The sequence below is a fragment of the Mytilus trossulus genome, chromosome 7, assembly GCF_036588685.1.
Source record: "Mytilus trossulus isolate FHL-02 chromosome 7, PNRI_Mtr1.1.1.hap1, whole genome shotgun sequence".
NCBI lineage: Eukaryota > Metazoa > Mollusca > Bivalvia > Mytilida > Mytilidae > Mytilus > Mytilus trossulus.
This window is the reverse complement of record NC_086379.1, coordinates 46,926,188-46,945,984: the sequence shown is the minus strand read 5'-3', so window position 1 is coordinate 46,945,984 and position 19,797 is coordinate 46,926,188. Positions and strand designations below refer to the sequence as shown.

Genomic DNA, 19,797 nt, shown 5'->3' with positions numbered 1-19,797 from the left:
TGACTCTGTAAGAAAGAAAATTATCAGTCAGCAAGATGAAAGGAAGCTTTTGTAAATAGTGATAATGATGTTATCTATATTAGTAATAACCATGTTTATTTCTTATGTGAAATTATCGATTTTTATTTTACTTGGAAATCTAAGTACATTGCAACCACTGTAGTATGTATGATATTAAGAAAGCCTTTTATTCTTGTTCCAGCTATAACATGTGAAAACAGATGTGGTGATGCTTATAACAACACATTGCCATGCCAGTGTAACAGTGGTTGTGTAGCTGCTGATAACTGCTGTGATGATTACCAGTGGAAATGTGTAGACAGTGAGTTTGAATGTTTCTACTTCTCCTTGTATATTTTAAAGGATTTTGATTTTTTTCCCCCTAATATTCTGAAAATAAAGTTTTTGGGCTAATTGTTTTGGTACTAGCTGCATAAAGAGATCTTGGTTTGTCTGGCTATCTTCTTCTACAGTTTGGAGGTTCAGCTGTAATGTAAGATGTTTATACACATAATGGAGGTGTGCAAGGTCAAAGATTTTTGTTTACTTGTAGCCGACATTGTTCTTGAAAGTAAAACCTTTTAGCTAGACATTCAGTCCTGCCAGTGTAGCCTTAGCATAAAAATAAAACATACATCATCATATAGAGTGTTAAATTTATCATGAATAAAAATAACTTCATTGTAAAATAAATATTTCTTCTTTTCTCTTTTCTCCAACCTGCAACTACATAAGTTATTCTTATCATTGAAAGAATTTTTGAAATTCAAGTATTTTTTCCCAAAACCAGATTTAAAGGGGAAACTTAAAGATAGATTGATATGCTGCATAAAATGAGGACAAGAATTTTCTGAAAAAGAATGTTGTCTTATCTATGGAAATTTATGGTATATATTATGTACTTGTGTACATTAAATCTTTCTTTTTTCTATTTTCTTAGTATGTACTGGTAATGCAGATGACTGTAGTGGTCAAGGAGTATGCAGTTACAAGAATCATAAAAGATTTTGTACATGTAATCCAGGTAATATATGACCCCCCCCCCCCTTTTACATGTTGAATATATTTATGATTTATGTTTGTTTGTCAGGTATTAAAGGTTGATTTGTCCTTCTGTTTGTTCGTCCGTCCGTCTGTCCCGCTTCAGGTTAAAGTTTTTGGTCAAGGTAGTTTTTGATGAAGTTGAAGTCCAACCAACTTGAAACTTAGTACACATGTTCCCTATGATATGGTCTTTCTAATTTTAATGCCTAATTATACTTTTACCCATTTCCATGGTCCATTGAACATGGAAATTGATAGTGTAAGTGTACTTTGGACACATTCTTGTTTGTTTATGAGTTAAAGATGAAGTTTAAGTTTTGTTTAGCTCCTCTAATTTTTGCTAAAATTACCCGATTTGGTCTTCTTTTAAATTGAAAACAGTTATATGGACTCTTTTCTAAACGTCTTTAGATATTGGGCTGATTTTTGGTAAGTGAGTTTATCACAATGAGGTACAGATCAAATTTAAGTTAAGTTTCACTGTTTTTGGCTGAAATTAAGGGTTTAAGACTTGAAAACTACAAAATATTAGAACATAAGGGGTAAATGCAGATTTTGGCTTATATCTCTGAAGTTTTAAGTATTTAGACCAAATCTGAAATGGGGTTAAATTGATAATCAGGTCAATATTTATCTGCTGAATTGTTGGGTTGCTGACCATGAATTAATTTTACAGTTTTTTTTATTATTATCTTGAATATTATCGATAGAGATAAACTGTAAACAACAAATTGTTCAGCAAAGTTAGACCCTATAATAAGTCAACATCATTTAAATGGTCAATTTTTTGTAATCTTACAAAAAAACTTCCGAAAATCTTCTGAAACTACTGAGACACATTTATCAAAATGTTTTCCTCGATGTGAGCTTAGGCTCAGTGTTGAAGGCCATACCTTCACCTATAATGGTTTACTTTTATAATCTGTTACTTAGATAGAGAGTAGTCTCATTGACACTCATACCACATCTTCCTATATCTTTTCACAATCATCATTACGGTATCTTGTATACAAAATGTGTCCGATGAATCCATTACCCTGTCAACCACCAGCATTGTTGACATGGGTAAGAATTGAACATAGGGGTAACTTGCAATATTTTTTTTATATCTCTAAAATTAAAGCATTTAGAGCAAATTTGACAATGTGTAAAAGATCTATATGTCCTGATGAATCAGACAACCTGTTGTTGAGTTGCTGTCCCTGAATTTTTTTAATTTATAGGAAATTTTGCAGTTTTTGATTATTATCTTGAATATTATTATAGATAATCTGTAAACAGCAATAATGTTCAGCAAAGTAATATCTACAAATAAGTCAACATTACCAAAATAGTCAATTGACATCGTAAGGAGTTATTGCCTTTTAAAGTCAATTTTTTACTATTTTTCGGAAATTTTTGTTATCTTTTACAAAAGTCTCCTCTGAAATAAATGAGACAAATTTAACCAACCTGAGCCACAATCATCATTAGAGTTTCTAGTTCAAAATAATGTGTCTGATGACTCTGCCAGCCTACCAACATGGCAGACATGGTTAAAAGTAGAACATAGGGGTAAAGTGCTGTTTTTGGCTTATATCTCTGAAACTAAAGCAAAAGGATGAGGGTTGCATTATTTCTTGCAGCAATTGTAAATAAAAATATCAGGTGAGTGACACAGGCTCCTTGGAGCCTCTAGTTTTGAGATAGGATGCTGGTATTGAAACTCTGAAAACATTTTTATTTCAAGTGGGAAATCACTTGTTTGATTGCTAGTAGAAAAGTTATTCTTATTCTTTGATAACAAAATATTATACATTTATTTTTCAGGATATAAGGGAGATAACTGTGAAACTGAACTGAATCCCTGTGATTCAAATCCCTGCTGGAATAATGGCCTTTGCATGAAGATCAGTTCTACCAATTTCAATTGTACCTGCCCTGTAGGTGAGTTCTTCCTAATTGATTTATGAATTTCGAACATCAATATACTACTGCTGCCTTTATTCATATCTTATATCTTATATCATATAGACTTATTAAACTGAACTAATTTAATACAAATTAAAGAAATATGTTCATACCTGCCAACTTTCACGATTTTGGCCTGTACTACACGATTTTGACCCTTAGTCACGATTGCACGATCGTGTTCCTGAAAAACCCTCTAAAACACGATTTGGTGAAAATCTACACAAAAAATATTGTTGTTCCCAATTTTGAACTGTGTCTAATGGAGGAAAATCGTGTTCAGCCAATCAAATTGTGTGTTTCTCATGATCAAATTAATCAGCCAATCAAAAACGTTTTCTCTCAAGATTGTTTTAACATGCTAGATATTGAACTTGTGTTGTATTCCACTGTTTGTTGATGTAAAAACGTGAACATGGCAAATGATTTTTCAACTGCAAGGAGGTTCTTACACAGAATAAGAATAAAAGCATGGCTGATTGACAAACTTCAATGATGCAGTACTACTATGAATATAATAAATAGTAGTTTATTCGCTAATTTATTGATATTACATACACTTGCTGTAACATAATTTCATTTATGTATTCAATCATTTAAAGTATAATGTACTGTTCATTAATTTTCACATGGACCCCCACACCCACATCAACACGAGGAATCCCTTAAATGAGGGACTACCCTTAGTCAAGGGGTCACTCTTGTAAAAAATAAAATAGAAAAATGTAGATTTATTAACTTTAAAATGGGAAATTCTGACATTATATTTGGAACAGCTTTTCTAAATGAAGAGTCCTATTATTTTGAATAATAGAGAAGATATAAGGCCAAGAACATATCAAAATTCTTGGACGTGTGTTGACCATATAATACCAGATATGTCACAAGATGTATAGTTCTTTGGGAAAAGTTTCTTCAAATAATATGCATATGAATGTGTGCTCATTTGTACTTTAAAAGTGGTTTTTAATGTCCTAACATTAAGGGGGGATCCTTATGTGTTGTTCCCAACCTGATAAAGGTCCTTCTTTGTGTATAATTTTAAATTAGAAAAGTCAACAACTATTTAGTATCCTTACACATGAAAATAATTCCTGGTCTTACAGCTACATGTTCATATTTTCTGCTGATATAATAACTAGAATCATGCAAATAAACTTTAAAAAAAAAGGGATGTAAAGTCATTTTACAAATCATGCAAATATGACACTTTTTCTAGACTACAAAACAGCACGCGCAAAATAGTTGTCGCAAAGAATTTTAAATTTTGAAATTGTTGTCGCGCGCTAAAACCCCCATGGGCATTTTCAAAAGTTGGCAGGTATTTATGTTGGATATTATTAGGGTTTCCATAACAGTCCTTTTCTCTGGACAAGTCTGGAAAATCATATTTTTGACCAGTTGCAGAGCTCATGAGTTTTATCATATGAAGGTATCTCCAAATCAATTTTCTAAATTATGAAGAGAATTGAGAAGCTGCTTCTGCCTTACCTGAAGTTTATATTGGCGTCCAAGCTATGTTTTCTTTAAACTTATTACCTAAATAATGGACCAGATATGACATAAATCTGCATTTTCACGATAATGACAACAGACGGACGGTAGACAGAAAAAATATACCAATAGAGAAAACTATGCATTAATAGACTATTTCGTAGATAACTTTGTTAAAAATACGTATCATTTTGATGTAAAGATACGAAACAATGCAAGTCCCATGAAACAATGAATTTCATAAACTGGATATTTTTTTTGCTACTTTTGCTACTTTATCTTTACTTAGTATAATATAAAAAAAAGTTAATTTTGTGTACAAGGTATTTAGTTTTGTATATATACAGATTGCACTATAATGAACCATTCATTCTTTTGACTTATTGTTGGGGTAACCAGGGGTTGACACTAACTTTTGTAGGCACTAGCCCGTAGGGCTAGTAAAAATTATATTCAACTAGCCCTGTTCTGTGTCAGGTAGCCAGGTTCGTGGGCCGTAGGCCCGTGACCAAGCTAGGGGGGTCTGGGGGCATGCCCCCCCATAAATTTTTTGAAATTTAGATGCAAAATCCTGCATTCTGAGGCCTTTTAAGAAGATGTTTTCAGTCTGAAAAATACCTATTTCATACTGGTTATTTAAAAAAAAAAAAATAAAAAAAAAATAATAATTACACTAAAGAAATCCAACGGCCGGAATTTGTTTGTCAAAACTTACATTTTTATTGTAGATGAATTTATGATATATCTTAATAAATATTTATTGTGTTAACATTTTTAGTCAAACATTAACATTTTGTATATTCCAGACTTACTTTAAAAAAATAAATAGTTCCCAGATTAAAAATATAGACTTCAAAACCTTGACTAGGTTTATAGGGTTGTATTCAATTAACAAATAATCCTGCAGCATCAAATTAATCAATGACAATGTAGTACTGAGCTTGGCAGCTACATGTATCTCACAGTCTCCACCGCAAACATAACAATAGACCAACCACAAAGAAAGTGACACTGACAATCTACATTTACATCAAAACAATGTTTTTGTTTATTTTTATTTACAAAAATCAAGTTGACTTGTTCCCTTGCCCTATTTTACTTTTGGTTTCTGAAGCTTCATGCTCCAACTGATTTGGGTCATCCTGTTCTCGTTAATGCATTAAGACATGCATACATTTCGGTACGTGTGAAGAACGCTTTCTGATACCAATGGCTTAGACTTGCTATCATCATCACCCCCCAGTTCTCAAAAAGAAGCTACATGTAATCACGTGCACATTTAATATTATTACCGGAAATTTACTTTCGTTTCAGTCCATTGCAACTGTAATGATAAGTTCCGAGCAAAACGAAAAGAATTGTGACGACATGACAAACGCTAATTGGATAAAGACTGAGAAGATCGAAAAGTTTTCATCACCACGTGTACCGGAGTAAAGGAAAATTTCAACAGGGAACCTTTTAACGCTCTATTTTAAGAACGAAAGGACATTTCCAATTTTAACTATTTACGCGACGACTATGATAATAGATGAGGGTAAAATACGCACGCGATTTAACAGGATCTATGAGATATCGATGTGATTAATAATTAAATACAATAAAACCAAAATATATATGCAGTCTAATTAGTATGTGTTTCAAAATCTTTAAAAAAACGTGGTGCATTCTTACTTATAGGACGAGTAATCTTAGGCCGAGTTGATAATATATAGCAACTGGTTTACGGTAGAATTTTTACCCTCCGGTACCGGTATCTGTATGTAAATAAAGAGGTTGTGAAACCAGTGTAGACAATATTCGAAGAAGTTGTCAGATATGACCGGCGTTTGGACTGTACTTTGGCGAAAGTACAACAGTTTGATGTTCAATGAAAAATAAATTTACTAGCCCCTCGGGCTACCGCGCTACAGACATTTACTAGCCCGACACAAAAGTTACTAGTCTCGGGCTAGCGTTAGTGTCGAACCCTGGTAACTGAAAGCACATATTTATTTTTATTTGGAACAAGAGGAAAAAATAATTCTGTAACTATGAATGAATAAAGAAAACATAAACTGAAACAACTGTTTTTGTTGTTTCAATTTAATTGTATTTTCAGTTATGAATTGAACAATATAAACTAAAACATATAAAGGAAATAGTTATTTTTTTTACGCAAAATGTGATGCTATCCAAAATTTCTGGGGAGAACACTGACAGTTTATGACCACATAAGGAAGGTTGGGATTGATTTTGGGAGTTTTGTCCCAACAGTTTAGTAATTAGGGGCCAAAAAGAGGCCTAAATAACTAAGCATTTTTCACCAGACCTTTAGTAAACTGGTAAGTAAATAGAAATCTTTGAAATTTAAACACAAAATTTATGACTATAAAGGAAAGTTGGGAGTTTAAGGAACTAGGGGCCCAAAGGGTCCAAAATTAAATTTTGTTTGATTTCACAAAAAAATGAATAATTGGGGTTCTTTGATATGCTAAATCTAACCATGTATTCAGATTTTGGATATTGAATGTCCAATTTAAAATATTTAAGTTTTTAAGTTTAAGTTCTTAGTCCACGTTCATTCTGTGTCAGAAACCTATGTTGTGTCAACTATTTAATCACAATCCAGATTCAGAGCTGTATCAAGCTTGAATGTTGTGTCCATACTTGCCCCAACTGGTCAGGATTTCGAACTTTGCGATCGCATAAAGCTGCGCCCTGCAGAACATCTGTTTTTAATTACAGAAATTGCTCAAATTTTACAATAGATTAGTTTAAGTTAAACTTATTTGAAATTAATAATAAAAAATATAGGTCAAAAAAGATGTTTCAATTTGAATGCCAAAAATGGCATTTTTGCATCAAAGGGAGATAATTTGGAGCTATTTCAATGATATTTACATTTTAAAAGTTATCTGGGGTCAAAAGGAATTGGATTTTTAAGGATTTTTTTCGAGCCTGCAACTTTTGTTGCAGAAATCTCGACATAGGGATAGTGGTCCGGTGTCGACAGCATTAGCTAACTTCGTAAAAGCTTTATATTTTAGAAGGTAGAAGACCTGGATGCTTCATACTTTGTATATAGATGCCTCATGTTACGAACTTTCCCTCAGTCACATGTCCAATGTCCTTGACCTCATTTTCATGGTTCATTGACTACTTGAAAAAAAAGTTTAGATTTTTTGTAATGTTAAATTCTCTCTTATTATAAGTAATTGGATAACTATATTTGGTATGTGCGTACCTTGCAAGGTCCTCATGCCTGTCAGACAGTTTTCACTTGGATCAGTGAACAAGGTTAAGTTTTGGTGGTAAAGTCCATATCTCAGATACTATAAGCTATTTTCATGGTTCAGTGGTTATAGTTAAGTTTTTGTGTTTTGGTCTGTTTTTCGTATATTATATGCTAAAGGTCTACTATATTTGGTGTATGAAATGATTGTAAGGTGTACATGTCTAGCTGACAGGTGTCATCGGATCTTGACCTCATTTTCATGGTTTAGTGGTCAAAGTTAAGTTTTTGAGTTTTGGTCTATTTTTGTCGAGCCTTTGACTTTAGTCGAAAAAGCGAGACTAAGCGATCCTACTTTCCGTCGGCGGCGTCAACAAATATTCACTATGGGTTAAAGTTTTTGAAATTTTAATAACTTTCTTCAACTATACTGGATTACTACCAAACTTGGACAGAACCTTGTTTATGATCATAAGATAGTATCCAGAAGTAAATTTTGTAAAAATAAAATTCCATTTTTTCCGTATTTTACTATAAATGGACTTAGTTTTTTCTGCAGGGAAACAAAACATTCACTCTGTGGTTAAAGTTTTTAGAATTTTAATAACTTTCTCCAACTATCCTGGGTTTGTACCAAACTTGGACAGAAGCTTGTTTATGATCATAAGATAATATCCCGAAGTAAATTTTGTAAAAATAAAATTCCATTTTTTCTGTATTTTACTTATAAATGGACTTAGATTTTTCTGCGGGGAAACATTAAATTCACTCTAGTTAAATTTTTTTGAATTTTAATAACTTTCTTAAACTATCCTGGGTTTGTACCAAACTTGGACAGAAGCTTGTTTATGATCATAAGATAGTATCCAGAGGTAAATTTTGTAAATAATTAAATCCATTTTTTCCATATTTTACTTTTAAATGGACTTAGTTTTTCTGCGGGGAACCATTACATTCACTCTGTGGTTAAAGTTTTTAAAATTTTAATAACTTTCTTAAACTATCCTTGGTTTGTACCAAACTTGGACAGAAGCTTATTTATGATCATAAGATTGTATCCAGAAGTAAAGTTTGTAAAAAGATTACTCCGTTTTTTCTGTAATTTAGTTTTAAATGGACTTAGATTTTCTTACAATCATAAAATAGTAACAAGAGGAATATTTTTATTGATTTTTTTCTTCATTGTTGTTAAGCCTGAGATTTACAGCAAAAATAGGCGAGACACTGGGTTCCGCGGAACCCTTACAAATTTTTCTAATACATTATGCATTAGGTCAACTATGTTTGGTGAATGGAAATATTTTATGATCTAAATGTCTGTTACGCAGGTTTTATTTGACCACGACCTCATTTTCACGGTCCATTGCTAAGTGTTAAGTGTTTTGTTTTGGTCTGTAATTCTTAATTTTTAAGCAATAAGTCAACAATATTTGTTGCATTGAAGATTTTATTTTATTTTATTTTTCCGTTTCTATGAAAAATCTTCTATTTGTATTTCCCGCTCAAAACTTTTTAACCGGAATCCTCAGGTTTTATCTTTCCCGTATAAGGTCTAGTCCATTTTGGTATCAGGTGAGGGTTTGACATGAACACTTGCATTTAGAGTTTCAAAGCATTTGTTTGAAGTTGATGTTGAAAGCTTTGAAAGCATGATATGTCGAACGTTACTCTGTGTCTTTATACTTGAAGAGTAGGGTTCATGCAAAAAAAAGTTCTTCCAATACAAATTATCAACGTGTGTACAAAATATTTTGGAAATGGACGTTGTATCTTATGGAGGAATTGCCAAGTTATACCATACAGATCATTTATAAATGCGAAGTAAAATACGTGACACTTGAGTTTCAAGTCTTGTATCATTTTTAGGCAGTTAAGCTGCCTTATGCCAGCACCCTGGATTTGTGTGCTACCCAATAAATGCTGAAATATGTGCCATTGTTATCATCTAGCTGACTGCTATATTATTTATAACTTATTGGACAGTTTTTTCATACTTTTCATTCTGGATTACAAAAAATATGACCAGAAAAACCTTAAATGATCGTCGATTTTCCCAAAAGTTTTGAAGTTGCACATAGGAAGTAGAGCACATTAGAAATCCTTATGTAGTTTATTCTCCCCTGAGCTTTTGGCTAAGATGTCAAAGAACAAATGTATGAAATATTTAATCGCCGAAAATCTCTAAAGACAAGTAGTTAAGATTTCCGAAATTGCAAAAGTCGTAGGAATATTGTTTGTCGTCAATACGTAGTCAACTACGTATGTATACGTCAGTAGTCTATTATATAATTCAACTGATCACGCTGTTGGCGGCAATTTTGAATCAGAAAACGAAAATTTCGTATCTTTTCAATTTGGACGCAAGGTTTCAAATTAGCGGTGGTCCGAGGTCTGCGACCTTCCAATTTTGCAGTCGGACTTTCAACTTGGTTACTAGCTACGCCCTACATGCCCGACGGACCTTGAAAGAAAATAAAAAAATAACTTTGCAAACATTTTTACCCAAGTTTCCTAATAAAGATCAATAAACGATATCAAACTTATTTTTATAATTACCATTCATGAGAGCGATGTTCAATTTGTTCAACCGCTAGCTTTATACAGAAAATCGCCGATTAATAATGTGAAAATCCGAGTAAAATCATATCTCAATCTCTGTCAAAAACAACATTGAAAATAAAATGGCTGCCGCGAGATTACAATATCGGATCCGATTTCGGAATCGGATAAGGGTAATTCCGGGTTTTGACTATTTTAAACTAGAAAATCCAGACAGGTGACAAAATACATCTATGCATGGTGAATAAATATAAACACTAGAATTGAAAAACAAAAGATATATGCTGAGACTACTATAACAAAGTAGTCTCATATATATATATAAAAGATGAAAAAGCAGAAAATATTTTGTACATTAGTTATAGTGTCAAAATCCAATACAATGTGACAGTCATGACAGTGGTAACAGTTTAAATTTTTTTTATTCAGTGATAAATGTTGGTAATGCATGTTAAATGTTTTTCAAGTTAAACATATTACTGCAATTTCAAGGGGTATTTTTTTCTTCTCAGTTTTGATAGGTCAGTTAAAATAGCTGGAAGTTTCTTATATAAAAAAGAAGATGTGGTACGATTGCCAATGAGACAACTATCCACAACAGACCAAAATGAAATATAGGGGAAGTCCCTGTGGTCACCCTACCCCTCATGTTTAAGAACTTTGAAACAGTTGGGATCCACAACTCTAAATTAAATGAAATATAGGGGGAGTCCCTGCAGTCACCTGATTGAGAAATTGGAAACAGTCGAGATCCACACCTTTAGATTAAACCATATATACTCATGTATGAGAACTAATCAAATGAAATATAGGGAGAGTCTTTAGGGTCTCCCTCCCCACTCCTGTTTGATAACTTAGAAACAGATGAGATCCCCACTCCTCAACCATTTATATTCATGTACATGTATTGGACAATATAACAAATCAAATTAAATAAAGGGGAAGTCACTGGGGTCCCCCACCCCCTCCTGTTTGAAAACTTGATAACGGTCGAGATCCCCACCAATAAACCATATATATTCATGTATGGGACAATATAAAAAATCAAATGAAAATTTGGGGTAGTCCCTAGGGTCACCCCACAGCCTCTTGTGTGTGTTTTGAGAACTTGTAAAAGATTGAGATACCAACGCCTAAACCATATTCATTCCTGTTTGTCATTTCAAAAAAGATTGAATGACATACAAGGTCAATCTCATAGGCGACACATATGCATATCACTTTGCTAGACCCTAACACCTGTCATTTTATTACAAACTTAGACATCATGGACTTGGGGTGAAGGTGGGAGTCATTTACATTTATTAGTCAGACCTCACCATTGATCCCTGTAGTAGTAAACATTTGTCTGATTTGTGTGTCATAAATTTTGTACTGTACAACACAAACTCAGTTTTTGTTTCCAGGGAAGCAAGTCCATTCATACTTTTACAAGCTTGTACTAAAGTCAACTTGAACTACTAACAGACCAAGAAGAACTGCAATCATTGCAAATTTGTACCACTGCTGACTCATTAAAGACCCATGACCATTCATGGTCATGGGCGTTGCTTTTGAAAACCTTGATAAAATATGAATTATTTGCCTTAATGTTTAATTCATTAATTGAACATAAATGTACAATTATATATGAATGTTTAATGTTTGTTCTTTTAAATCTTTAAAAAAAAAGTTGAAGCAACATTGCCACAGTTTTCATAATTATGTATGCCTTGTTTTTTGGTTAACTGCCTACAGTGCCTACAGCGCTTTGATTATTGGAAACCCAACTACTTGAAAATTTAAACACTTTTCTACTAGAAATTTTGTCTGCCGTGACATATTTCACCAGGACAAAGTTATCTCTGACAGAAAACTTTTAGGTCGAGGTAAGCATACAAGGTATGTGGTACAGAATATTAGTGTAAGTTAATTAAAACTCTCAAAAGTTCCAGGCATATAAACGTTGAAAATACGCACAGCCCTATATTTTGATTTTTAAAAACAAAATAGTAGTGCATATGAATTAACTTCACATTCTACATGATAATTATTTTTTAAAACTTCCAGGAAATTTCCCAGAAACTTGTTAGCAAAAGCATACTTAAACAAAAGCAATACAGACAAAACTGACGTCATGAAGATTTTGTATCTATAAAATAAAATACTATACCTACCTGCCTACCTATCTTTTCCAATGAGAAAAAATGCGCTGAGCTACATTCTTTTTGGGGAAAGAAAAATAAAATATTTTACCTACCTACCTACCCTGTTTCAAAACATAAGGTCAGTAAAGTGCAAACAAACAATATTTTAATTCAGGCCCAAACATTTGAAGCGATCTCTCTTAAAATAAATTTTATATGCAAGAAATAAAAGTGGTGGAAGAAGAAGAAAAAGAAAAATAATCATAAGAAGAAAATTCTGAAATCTCAAAGGAGTTGGTCCGGTAAGGACTGATTTTGGCCTCAAATTTCAGGTTCATCTAACGAAAGATTTTGACCACTTTTTAAACAAATAAGTGTCTATTTCATTTGAATCAATCAGTTTATGTGAAAGATTTGAACTGATTTAGTCATTAAAACGATCCGATTCTAGCTCAAATATTAAATATCTATCAAATATGCCAAAAAAAGGCACTTTCTAGTATTGTGAAGATTTCAGTAATTTAGCATGACTTCATTGTGTTAGTACCTGATATATGTGCATTGTATTGTCAGAAACAGCCCATATATATGTAGCAGAAACTTTCTACTGTTCAATAAATAACTAATAGTTTACATTTTAACAATTTTGTAAAACTGCTATATTTTGGGGCCAAAAAGGGGTCTTATTGGACCTATTCCTTTGGTGTATTAATTGCACCACAAAGTTATAATAGTAATCAGAAGAGAAATAATAAGTCTTTCCACAGAAAAGTTCAAAGACATTAAGTGTGATTAAACCTCTAGTCTATAGTAAACGATGATGCATCTCATCGACTCTCTGCCGAAACTCCTCAGATGATATTGTTAAGAGAATTAATATATATCCACCAAACACAGATCAAGCTTGAATTTGTCTGGTGTAAATTTGTTTAAGTTAGGTCCTTTTATAAATGAAAAATTGCTAAATTTGTCATACTTTTACAAGTAGTGGCATTTATGTCAAATGCACTTTCTTGTATTTCATGCCCCACCTACCATAGTAGAGGGGCCTTATGTTTTCTGGTCTGTGTGTCTGTACTTCTGTCCGTTCATTCATTTGTCCCACTTCAGGTTACAATTTTTGATTAAGTTGAAGTTCGAACAACTTGAAACTTAGTACACATTACCTATGATATGATCTTTCTAATTTTAATCCCAAATATGAGTTTTTATACCAATTTCATGGTCCACTGAACATAGAAAATTATAGTGAGTGGGGCATCAGTGTACTATGGACACATTTTTGTTTTTAGACAATTCTTGTGTAATGCGAAATGAGTCCAACAAAGCTGGTAATGATGCTCAATGGGGTGAAGACCCAAGGCAACTATCCTTTGAAGACTGTGAGCAGTATTGTATTGACAACCAGAACTGTCAAAGTATTCATCATGAAGTCCAGAGTCAAGGAAAACAATTTTGTTTTATATATTATCAGACAGTACAGCTGATCGTAAAAGATGGAGCAGTTTATTCAAAGAAAGAATGTTCTGATAATAAGTGTAAGTTTATTTAGTCTTAGTTTTGATTAAATATTTTCAAAATTTTCAAATGCAAAATTTTTGGTTTTACATATAAACTTAAGATAAATGAGGAGAATGACAGAACTTCAAAAAAGAGAAGTATATACATTTGTATTCATATTATATTAGTTCAGGTAAGAAACTTCGCATAAGAAACTGCACATAGTCTTCAACTGTAGGAAGATGTTGATAATTTTTCTTGAAAGGTCCAAAATGGAGGACCAAATTATCAGCCATTCCTAGAAAAAAAAGTGACATTATATATACATAAGGAAAGGTGGTTTGATTATCAATAATGCAACAATCCATCATAGTCCTATTGATGTGCATATATGTAACTTTAGGTCATTGTACAGACTTCAACAATGAGCATTACCAATATTGCTTGGAAAGGCTCATACATGACAAAATGTAAAACAAATCAAAACAAAACTATCACCCTTCTTTTAAGGACAATAAACAAATGAAAAACAAACACCAAATATTTTTTGTGAAAAAACATAAAGTTGTGACACCTGATTTGAATTATACTGTTTTTATAATGCTTCTTACCCAGTTATATAATTCAAATTTAGAAGTTATTGCAAGGTTTTTATTAATTTGAATAATGTGACTTTTCACATTCTGATATAATCATGATAATAGGACAAATGTAGGATGCATTATTTGTTTTGTTTGCAGATTTTCTTGAAATCCCAACAATTGATCACACATTTTTGTCCAATCTTCTAAAATCATAACAAAAAATGCACACACAAAATTTTTGAATTTACAGTTAAAAATCTTTGCACTTCAGTGTTTCATGACGGATGTGTTTTGTTTTTAGCTAGAGATCCTTCAAACAATAATCTGATATATATATATTTAAAAACACTATTTTACTCAAAAATGGAACTGAACTTTCAAAGAAGTACTCTGGTGATATCTATTAAGTACAAACTTCCTTGTGTGTAAGTGTATGTATCTCGCTGACATTGTACCACAAGGTTCCATATCACAAGGGGAATAAGGCTGTGATTGAATTTTGGAAGTTGCATCAAACATGCAGGTAAAAGGGGCCAAACAAGCATTTTTCTAGTTTCCTGACAATAACTTGTGAGTTAGTGTATGGATCTCTTTGAAATTGTACTACACAGTTTCATTCCACATAACCAAAGCTTGGATTGAGTTTGGGGGTAACTGCACCGAAAGGGGGAGGAGGGAAGGGGAATGTAAATTTTGGGGGATTTTTTTTCTTGAAAGTTGTTCAAAATTTTCAATTTTTTAGAAAAGTTATCAAGAAAAACTCTTCAAATGCACAATATTGTGCAATAGATCATTGAAATCTTTGACCACATTTATTTTGTGTCAGAAATCTTTATTATGTCATGTCAAAATATGATCAAAATCCAGTATCAAGCTTGAATATAATATTGACAATTGTTTCCAAATTTGCCCAAACTGTTCGGAGTTGCGACCTCATATGAGGCGGCGCTTAGCAGCCATTTTATTTTTGTGATTTTGTCTTATTTTAATGATTGTGAAGTGTTCAAGAATCATTTACAAACATTTTCATGTTCTATTTGATTATTGAAACTTTTCCATGAAAATACCACAAACAGCACACACAATTTGACATTACCCGAGTTTCATTTAATATTTTCTAACAGTTACAGAAACATGAAATTTGGTGAATAGAATAGGGGTGCAGGCAATCTAACAGGGCAAACTTTATAACCCTCAGACAAGTACAACAACCAATGCTGATCATTTTGTTAAAAAAGAGTTATGCACCTTGGAAATATAATTTTGATGGAAAATTGGTTTATAAGAGCTTTCAAGTCAAGATATTAATAAAAACTATCTACCTAAGAGTTGAAATGAAGTTGATGCAAGTGATTAAGCCTACATCTCTTGTAAGATATTTATAAAGATTTAAGAAACCAAACAACACAATATTCTTATTGCCCTCTGACAAATAAAATATGTGCAATGCAGACTATTATTGCATTGAGTTATTTCCAGGTGGTGCTCATTCTTCTGTAAAAGTGAAAAGAGAAACATTAATAAATGCAGTGACCCTAGACTCCTTGAATCCTATTGTTATATCTATTAACATATAATTAATAACTAATTATTGTTCTTAGTGTTTGGTTGTGATCGTTGTCAAGATGACTTAGTGAATTCCTGTAAACCTGACTCCTGTTCTGAGTATGGAATGTGTCAGGACTTGTTGGGAGAAGATTCTAAATGTTTATGTCCAATAACAGGAAGTTACACAGGACCTAAGTAAGTTTTACACTCATAATTTACCCAAGATATATATATATAGCTTTTTTCCGACGTAGTCGGTATAGTTTCAGTTTGTGCCCTTTGAACTTAAAGACGCTTCACTATGGCAACAGAATACACATGCTCGAAAATCCTCTCTGTGATTGAACAAAATGCTGTCATGGTGGGTGATTTTTTTTTTTTTTTAAAAACGTCTCGAAAATTATATCGTGATGGAAAGCAAGTGAAAAACTAAAAATATTTGAACTAGATCTTACAAAGATTTATTTTTTTATTAAAATAATTGTTTCTCCAATAGCTCTTTGCATCCATGACAGCTGTTTATTAGGGACAATTATATGATTTTTAATGTAAACTTTGTTGTACGAACGTACATGACTTTTAGAATGCACATACATATGTGAGATTTCCGCGGGGTTTTGGTGAATGTAAACAGAAAGATACTACTTATACTACCAATAGTTTCAAGCTTGTTAACCATGAATTAAGTTTAATGTAAACAGTAGAAAATGTATATTTGTTTCTTTTTATTTGCACTGGATTTTTTGACAAATAAAAATTTTAGGTGTCATCACAATATTCTTATATATTATTGCCTTAATATAACCAGACTTGGTAAAAAATTTCCTGTAGTTACATTCAGATGGAGATTTTATTAAAGAGGTCCTGCATCATTAAGTCATTGTGCTTCTGAAGGTTATCGAAATGACAGTTTAAAACAAATACTTAAATTTAAATACGTCGGATATCTTTTTTAAAGATAGTTCTGGTTTATCATGTATAGTATAGGTATGCTAAGAGCCATTATAAGGTGCCTGAAAATCCATTAAAAGTAAAATTCTTCAACCTTCCAATTTTACTTATAAATGGACTTAGTTTTTTGCTGCAGGGAAACATTACGTTCACTCTGTGGTTAAAGTTTTTAGAATTTTAATAACTTTCTTAAACTATCCTTGGTTTGTACCAAACTTGGAATGAAGCTTGTTTATGATCATAAGATAGTATCCAGAAGTATATTCAGTAAAAAAATAAATCCATTTTTTCCGTATTTTACTTTTAAATGGACTTAGTTTTTCTGCGGGGAAACATTACATTCACTCTGTGGTTAAAGTTTTTAAAATTTTAATAACTTTCTTAAACTATCCTGGGTTTGTACCAAACTTGGACAGAAGTTTATTTATGATCAGAAGATAGTATCCAGAATTAAATTTTGTTAAAAGATAACTCCATTTTTTCTGTATTTATTTTAAATGGACTTAGATTTTCTTCCAGTTTTTTACCAAACTTGGAGAGAAGCTTCTTACAATCAAAAGATAGTATCAAGAGGAATATTTTTATTGATGTTTTTCCTCAATTTTGATGAGCCTGCGATTTACAGAAAAAGTAGGCGAGACACTGGGTTCCTTGGAACCCTTACAAATTTTTTCATCACTTTCTCCATAATGTCATTGCTAACTTTTACACAAAAACACAGTCACGTCTCAGTCATTACAGCTGAACGGACGTGCTGGGCCAGCTCTCCTTTACCCGCTATCTTCGATGAGGGTTTACAGTTAGATATCAACGACTTACTACTTAAGATGACAGAAACCAATCCATGCCGTACAGATAGACGTAGTAGTTGGCGTACCCGCGTTAACATGCACTCCAAAACCATTGTATCATGGGGAGTGTTATGCTGTTTAACGTCGAGGGCTGTATCCTAGGCTGTTGGGTGATACGACCTACATTTCACTGCCTCACGGCTTTGGTCCTGATAATGCTTCCTGTCATCTTTTGAACTACGTCCGAGATCATCTACCAGCACTCCATCATCGAGGTTAGCGGGCTGCCAAGCTGACCAAACTGGCCCTGAAAGCAGCCGTTGTGAAGAAGTAAAATCCAAATTAGTCAACAAACCAAAAACAACTCAACAAAAATAAGATGGCGGCCTCCATATTGTGACCTCCACTACTTGTTCCTGACCCACGGCAACAAAATATCATAAAGCTCACCAAACGTCTTCAGGCACCGAGCCGACCGTGCGAGGGCTGAAAAGCCAGTCAAGGTTGTTAAACACTTCCATATATATAACTTATACAAAAATCATCTCTTCAGAATCTACATGGCCAAACTTCACCACACATGGCCTTTATAATCATTGGGATTTCTAATAAACAAAATATGTCTGTTGACCCTGCCAGCTAACATAGACTGCTGTTATTGTTAAAAATAGAACATAGGGGTAAAATGCAAGTTTTGTCTATTTTTGGGGGGAAACTGTTATGAAAAGAGAAAAATTGAAAATAGCAGAAATGTTCAAATTGTTGAGCTTTACCAATTGTCCTCATGCATCAAAACTGTCATTGACTGTAAGGCAAATTCTCATAGGAGCATTATTGCCTATAATTTTGAAAATTAAAAGTAGACAATACCATACCTGTCAACCTGTGATGATGAAAATGCAGGTCCTTCAATGAGGATTTTTATCTGCATTCATTTGTGTTACAAAAAAAACTAAATAAGATAGATAGGAGTTAAACTAAATAAATGGTCAGTAAAAATAGATCAACAAAACAGAACTTTGTTATTCTTTTCTTGTCTACAATGTAGGAGAATGACCTCAGTTGAATAAAATTTACATATAGACCAAAATTTCAGGTGTGAAAGGGTTTCTGATCTATGTAATCCAGACCCATGTGGAAGTAATGGTAAATGTCATGACTTCAATGTTAGATATCAGTGCATCTGTGAGGCTGGGTGGACAGGAACAAATTGTGAGACAAATATCAGTAAGTTGACAAGTATCAATTAATGCATTGTGTTATTAAAGAGAATATTTAAATAAATAATCATATGAAGTTGAAATATTTATGCTTTATTTCACTGTTAACTTGCATGTCATTTGGTCTCTGGTGGAAAGTTGTCTCGTGGGCATTCACATCAAATCTTTTTGTATTCATGTTTGTAAAAACGTCATCACCCACAGTGCCTTGAACCATCACATTTTGCAGATGATGTGAAGCCTCATTTTATTTTTAAAGCTTAATTTTTTGTTAGTAATATTTTTAACTGATTGCAGAGAAAAATCGCCATGATACATGTACTTTGAAGATTTTAATATGTAAAATGAACTTTCATTTTTTCATGACACTTTAACAATGGAATAACCGCTTCACAAATGATATCGGATATGTTCCTTACGTCGTAACTACAATCCCCTTCCTTTTCATGAACTTGACCTGCCGAATGAGACTATTTACCGGCTTTGTAATCACATAAGCAACACAACGGGTGCCACATGTGGAGCAGGATCTGCTTACCCTTCTGGAGCACCTGAGATCACCCCTAGTTTTTGGTTGGGTTTGTGTTGTTTATTCTTTAGTTTTCTGTGTCATGTGTACTATTGTTTTTCTGTTTGTCTTTTTCATTTTTAGCCATGGCGTTGTCAGTTTGTTTTAGATTTATGAGTTTGACTGTCCCTTTGGTATCTTTCGTCCCTCTTTTCTCAAGGTATATCTGAACATAATGATTTCATATTTAGTTAGCAGCTTGATACTGACAAGAGAATCATTTTCCATAAACTTTATTTATTATGATT

General features: G+C 32.8%; 1 protein-coding gene across 1 annotated transcript in view; it reads left to right on the top strand.

The window, feature by feature from the left end:
- The window catches only part of LOC134726452 (uncharacterized), a 186,330-nt gene that overhangs the window by 18,881 nt on the left and 147,652 nt on the right, over window positions 1–19,797 (top strand). The window contains exons 6-11 of the mRNA XM_063590857.1: window positions 203–322; window positions 941–1,024; window positions 2,854–2,970; window positions 13,680–13,925; window positions 16,073–16,214; window positions 18,858–18,988. Of these exons, the coding sequence (XP_063446927.1) occupies window positions 203–322; window positions 941–1,024; window positions 2,854–2,970; window positions 13,680–13,925; window positions 16,073–16,214; window positions 18,858–18,988 (840 nt within the window). The remainder of the gene's footprint in view (window positions 1–202; window positions 323–940; window positions 1,025–2,853; window positions 2,971–13,679; window positions 13,926–16,072; window positions 16,215–18,857; window positions 18,989–19,797) is intronic.